We start from the raw sequence: 6,000 nt of genomic DNA, 5'->3' as shown, positions 1-6,000 counted from the left end.
GGGCTCCGGGTCAGGCACTGCGCTCATACCCTTGATCAAGGTATTTGTCTGTGGTTTTTACAATAAAAGGCCCTGATGTACAAACTGGTAGAAATCCAAGTCACTTTGGATAAGCACATCAGATAAACTAAGAATAATTAAATCATCAGAACTGTGTGCAATTGACTAAGTAATCGGAGAGCATTGCCCAAATTGTCTAAATCCAATTGCTTTGCCATAAGAACATCCCTGTGAACCTCTTACATTGGTCTGTATTGTCTCTATTGTTTAGGTAAAGTCTGATTAGAAATGTATGAAAGTTTTAATTGAAGATGAAGATAACTTGATTAGTTATTTATGTAGAGTGCTAATTGCATGTAATTTGTGTATATACACTGGTTAAAAAATAATAAGGTAATAGTATCTATTGGTTACATATGTTATGTATTTAATTTTTAATTGAAATGGTACAGCTAGCTGCTTCACACAAGCAATCACAAACTGAGCAAATAAGATCCCAAATAACTGCTATAAATATCTTAAACTTCAATATGTAGTTTGAATGTTATATATTATGTTTTATATTTCTTAGGTTACATTTAAGCAGACATCAATGAGTTTTGAGTTACAAGTCACACTTATTATTTTACACTTAATGGGATAGTATTAATTCAGGATCTGGAGCAAACATTTTGTTATGAAAGATGTAAAATAAACTTTGAATTGGGAACATTTTGCAAATAACATGCAAAATTATCTACACCCCGAAAAAGTTCTGTTGATAGTTTAAGACGTTTTAGCAGCTGAAAGGTATATGAGGCGATAGCAAAAGCTTTTTAACAGCTAGATAGCACAAGTGACTAGAACAAGATTGGTTGAGATCTCTGTATCTTTTACATTTTGTACAGGTTTACAGTTTTATATACTGTTAGTATGTGTCCATGTGTTACCGCTAGATGGTGCGCAAACGGCGAGCGCCATCCTTCTTGAATGAACTACACTTCTGTGGTCCATCCCGTGAAGCACTTCGGTTTTGTAGTCCCAGCGTGTGTTGGGCCGAGCTTGGCGGAAGGTGGTCTGCAGCTGTAGGTAAGGGGAGTTTAACGCCAGAAATGGTATGATAATTATATCGCGCAGAAACTGTGAAAATATTTTTACATGTAATGATGCCCATATTCACTTTTTGTTTTATAGTAATGGAAGGATTTTGTGGAGTTACGAGATGCTAATAATCATAAGCAGCGGCGGGAGGAAAAGCGCCATTTTTAAATATCAGAACTGAAGTGACAGGAAAAACAAACGGCATCAACAGAAAGATTATAAAGTGCGTTTCTTTCTAGCTGTACTTTGTACATACGCGATATCAAAAGCTTAAGCATAAAATGAACGCACTGATTCTCTTAGATGGCATCACAAATAAGTTTAATACGTGTGTCATGGTGTCAAGATCAGTGCTGTTATCCTCAATTTCCCCTCAGGATCAATACAGTCTTATCTTATGTAGGTTACTCAAATGATTGGCAGTGACATCCAGTTCCCGTTCTGTATGCTGTTATTTTAATCGATTATCTGAAAACAGTATCGCTTAGTGATTTATGAGACTCGGAAAAGGGAGTGTCTTTAGTTTCTAACGACTCGCTTTGAACAGGACCTTGTAGTAAAATTTGCTTATGTGAACTACTGGTGTCATCAGATCTTTTAAGGCAGGAATTGTAGCCTGGATGTACAAAGCTGTTGTTACCAGGGGCGCGCTGTTACCTTAACAACGACGTTAAAAAAGGTTAATCAAGCTCCACCCCAGCTGCAGTTCAGGGTTTGTTTTCGGTTTAGTCTTGGGGTTTACTAGCGCTGAGGAAACAATGGTATTTATAGCTTTTGTCACAGAATAATTTACCGTTGTATTTTAATCTTCTGGAAGCGTGGATTTCATAATTGTGATTATCTTATTTTAGACTGTTTCCCTGTTAACCTGCTTCTGCGCCTCGTTGGCAGTTCTCTCACACAGGGCGGAGTGTGATATTCCCGAATCTCGTGTAAGCAGCTGGAAAATTGATGGATTTCTGTTGAAGTGCGTGGACTTCTTTTCCCACACCAACAGAACAGAATGTTGCCTTTTCGATTTACTTAGCAGATGTGCAGCTACAGCTGATTGATGAGAAAGTATCGCCCATCTGTAATCCAGTTTTGGCTGAGGATACCCATTCTTTTTAAATGAAAACTTGATTAGGTGACGTTTTAGAAAATAAAGAAATCAGACTTCCACTTCCCAGTTTGTGCTGATTGCTGTTAATAATAATAATAATAATAATAATAATAATAATAATAATAATAATAATAATAATAATTGCATACACTTATATAGCGCTTTTCTGGACACTCCACTCAAAGTGCTTTACAGGTAATGGGGACTCCCCTCCACCACCACCAATGTGCAGCATCAACCTGTTGTAGTTCTAGACTTGAATGGAGTTGAATAGGACACAAGACTATGTCAAACATGTTCTCTTCAAGGTGATTTAGTTGTCTGGGATGACCACTGGGCAGGAGGAGGAGGAGGCTGCTGCTGGACACCCTTCGACGAGTGAGAGACCTCTGCCTGCAGGCCTGGTGCTCCCTTCCGCTGTAGCACAGTCTGCACCCCTCTTTCCAGGCATGGACCCTCTGGCTGGGAACCCCACAATTGCGCAAGGAGCTGTGGGGCTGGGAGCTTCCGATATGGAGCTGCAGAAATTGCTCATCGACGAAAGAATGAGATGTGAGCATCACAAGACTAATTATCAGACTCTAAAAGCCGAGCACACGAGGTAAGTCCAATATGTGTGTTTTGGATTGTTCTTGTTACCAGGTTATTCATTAAACCCTTAATTTCCAGATAACGGTCAGGGAAAGCCAGAGCCTGTCTTGGAAGCACAGTGGGGTGTGGGACTGGATGGGATGCCGGTCTGTGTGTGATGATTTGAGAGTTTGAGTTTACTTGGGCCATTAGAAATATGATCAGTAAATTCCCAGAGTATTTTTGTGGCTGCTATGAATCATGCAGCTGGAACAATAACCAACGTATGCACACGTTCAAAGAATACGTTTTATAAACACAGTAATAAAATGTGGCATTTAAACCACAATGAGGACAGGCAAATCACACTGTCATGATACACACAAGTGGCTGGTCAGATACTTAAGGATTAGAAATGCTAACATAGAATTAAATATAATACTTGGGTGTGTATTACTGAGTCTTATAAAATCTGCCTCAAAGAGGACAAGTTATATATTCAGTTGCTGTCATGATTCAGCATATTACCAAATATTTCTTGGAATAAAAGCTCGTTTCTCCAGGGTTCAAATGTGAATGCTGAATGTTCAGTCCTGATCGGAATTGACACGCTGGGCCAGGAGAGGATTCCTGATGAGGGTTGAAAGTTCCATGGGGATAGAAACAGCTGGGTCCATGTAAATACTGGTTCTGTCCGTATCCACTGAGCACTCTGCCCAGATGTTTTTCTTTTGGCACGGGGGAAGGGACGAGCTCTGTTCCAATCAAACACACACCACATTCTTGTGCAGAAACCTGGAAAGCTTGCTCACAGTTGCTTTAATATGCAATTACGTTGACAAATGTATGACAAAATGAATATCTTGATGAGCAGGTGAAGTTGTGGTTGGGACCTTCAGACAGCTTGTAGGTAGCTGATGAAGTTTTGGCCAGAAATCGGTTTTACCCAAGGTCTCTGTCTGGCCCGGCACTTTCTTTCACCTGAACGTGTTTGGCCTCAACAGTTCATTGTGTACCTCTGTGGTCACAATGACATGATTAGTGTGCTGTCAAGTTGCCAGGACCTCAGTGAGCAAGTGGGGAACGGAGTGCAACAACTGTTAAGTGGTAATGCTGTCCAGTGTTGTGGCAACCCCACATAGTACATCCCTCATTGGGGTTATGACAGTTGATATCCAGCTGGAGTATGAGTCTAGATGTGCATTCCTCCTACAGATTCAGTGAGTGTTCATTTAGAGATTAAGTCACTGGTGTTGTCAGGGTCTTCCCATGATTGCCTAGCTCGGATGTTGGAGTACCAGAGAATCCTAGTTAGGAGATCCTTCTCTCGTAAACATCCTTGTGGAGCTGGTTGAGAGGAGTCGACCAGTTCTTGGATTGACTTCCGTGTCAAGGGAAAGATTATAAAGATGATAATCTTTTTTTTTTTAAAGTTTGTTCTCGGCCTTACCAGTACCTTGATGCAACGTAAACGCACACAAACGTGCGCATGTGCAGGCGTACAGGTGCAATTTAGAGACGCCCATTAACCTCGCTAGTGTACTGTAACAGCTGCTGCTCTGTTCTGCTGGGATGTGCTCAGGCTCAGAACAGAAAGATACATCAGTAGCTGCAGATAATTTAAAGCCTAGATGAGTTGGCCATTCTTTTAAATTGACATTCATTACAGGTATGCCTTTCTCATTTTTTTGGTTTGTGCATTTGTTGAGTCTTAACTTCCCTCTCAGGAATGTTAACACACCTGCATTTTGGAGCAGCATTATTTTGTTGATTAGAGGTCACCCACTCCCACTCCCAGTTCAATCATCGTGTACGTTGGGGGAGTTGGCAGTTCTAGGCCTGGATGGCCTGTGTGTCTATACGTTGTCATTCTAACTCAGCACTTAAGGAGCTCAGACAGCTCATTACTGGCTTAATGCTTTATGAGGCCAATTTAACAGCTTCATTCAGCTCCTCAGGTGCTGATTGAAGAGATGTAGAGAACCTGCTTGATCATTTCTTCTGAATTTTTGCTTCATTAAGAGCAATGTGGTGGATGGTATTGAGATAAAAACATTACTTATATATCAGGGCAACAGTGGAGAAAATATAGCTTAGCCTAATGCAAAAGTGTGCACTGTTAAACTGCTGTGGAGCTAATGATTGGCTTCAGTTTACCTTATGCAGTCCTGTGGTTTCCTAATAAATGGGGGGCAAATACTAGAGTGGAAATTGACCTTCATCTAGAGTCCCCTGTGGCCTGTAACCATGAAGTTGTATGAATCTTGAATTGGGCCTTTCCCCATTTTGTGCAATACCACATGGTGGTGATGTTGAGCTGTGAATCATTTTGTCTTATCCTTTGATGTATAGGCCTGGATAATGGGCAGCAAATCAGTTGTTGGATGTGGGTACGCTGTGTAAATAATTAAGATGGTAATTGAATTTGAAAAAGGAGAAACAAACTCAGAAAGAGTGGAAAACCCGATTTGACTAATCTGATTTTTTTTCTGTAGGACCTTAAAATGAAATCTAAATGAACATAGGGTGTTAAGAAGGGTTTGCAGATTACATATGTACATAAAAACCTAAGAAAGTTTTCAGTTGAGAGGAGACTATTTGGCCAATGTAGCTCTTTCCACTGTAGAAATCCTCTGTGTTCCCTGTTTTAAATGCACTTTTACATGGTTTCTGTTTGTGTCCTCAGACTCACATTTCATTATTGATTCATAGAAGTCAATTGGGTTCACTGTATCAAAGAGTTCAGCAGAGACCCACATTCTATTTTTGTAAGGGAGAAAGCAGAGCAAATCATATTTGTGGTTGTTGTGTCAGGGAATCTCTACTGACCGTGATCATGTCAGAAGGCTGAATCAAAGTTGCAGAACTTCCAAGTTTTTGGATTTTTTGTTGCACATATGAATTGGCGATGAAAAATATATCCATGTGAAAAACTTGGCACAAATCAACTGTAGGTATCCGAGACTGGCTGCTGTGCACCACCGGCAAAAAATATTGGGGATGTTGACGCATGATTTTCTGTTGCTGCACAGCAATGTAGGATTTCACAAGAGCTGAGTTGCATAGACTGCCATTCTCCACTGTGGCTTGTACTGCTAATTTATTCACCCTACAGACTGCTTGTGTGTTAATGACTCTTATCACTTCCATTATTTGGATTCTGCTATGTGACACTTGGTTTTCATATTTCCCAGAAGCCTTGCATTGAAGAGTAGGCACCTACTCAATGTTGCGCCTTTTAAGGAAAT

The 6,000-nt window shown here is 40.4% G+C and overlaps 1 protein-coding gene across 7 annotated transcripts in view; it reads left to right on the top strand.

Moving 5' to 3' along the window:
• Positions 1 to 1,011: 1,011 nt before the first annotated feature.
• Positions 1,012 to 6,000, top strand: part of cep83 (centrosomal protein 83) — a 29,606-nt gene continuing 24,617 nt past the window's right edge. Inside the window, exons 1-2 of one of the 7 annotated variants that reach the window (XM_069192503.1) lie at positions 1,012 to 1,068; positions 2,491 to 2,783. In XM_069192503.1, coding sequence (XP_069048604.1) covers positions 2,509 to 2,783 — 275 coding nt within the window. In that variant the 5' untranslated portion in view covers positions 1,012 to 1,068; positions 2,491 to 2,508. Of the gene's footprint in view, positions 1,069 to 1,227; positions 1,304 to 1,513; positions 1,842 to 1,876; positions 2,048 to 2,490; positions 2,784 to 6,000 lie in introns of those variants that run through there. The other 6 variants (XM_069192509.1, XM_069192507.1, XM_069192508.1 and 3 more) reach the window with 6 other exon arrangements.

The sequence above is a fragment of the Lepisosteus oculatus genome, chromosome 7 (assembly GCF_040954835.1).
Source record: "Lepisosteus oculatus isolate fLepOcu1 chromosome 7, fLepOcu1.hap2, whole genome shotgun sequence".
Classification (NCBI taxonomy): domain Eukaryota; kingdom Metazoa; phylum Chordata; class Actinopteri; order Semionotiformes; family Lepisosteidae; genus Lepisosteus; species Lepisosteus oculatus.
Note: the sequence above shows the minus strand (reverse complement) of the source record. Positions and strands in the feature narration are given on the sequence as shown.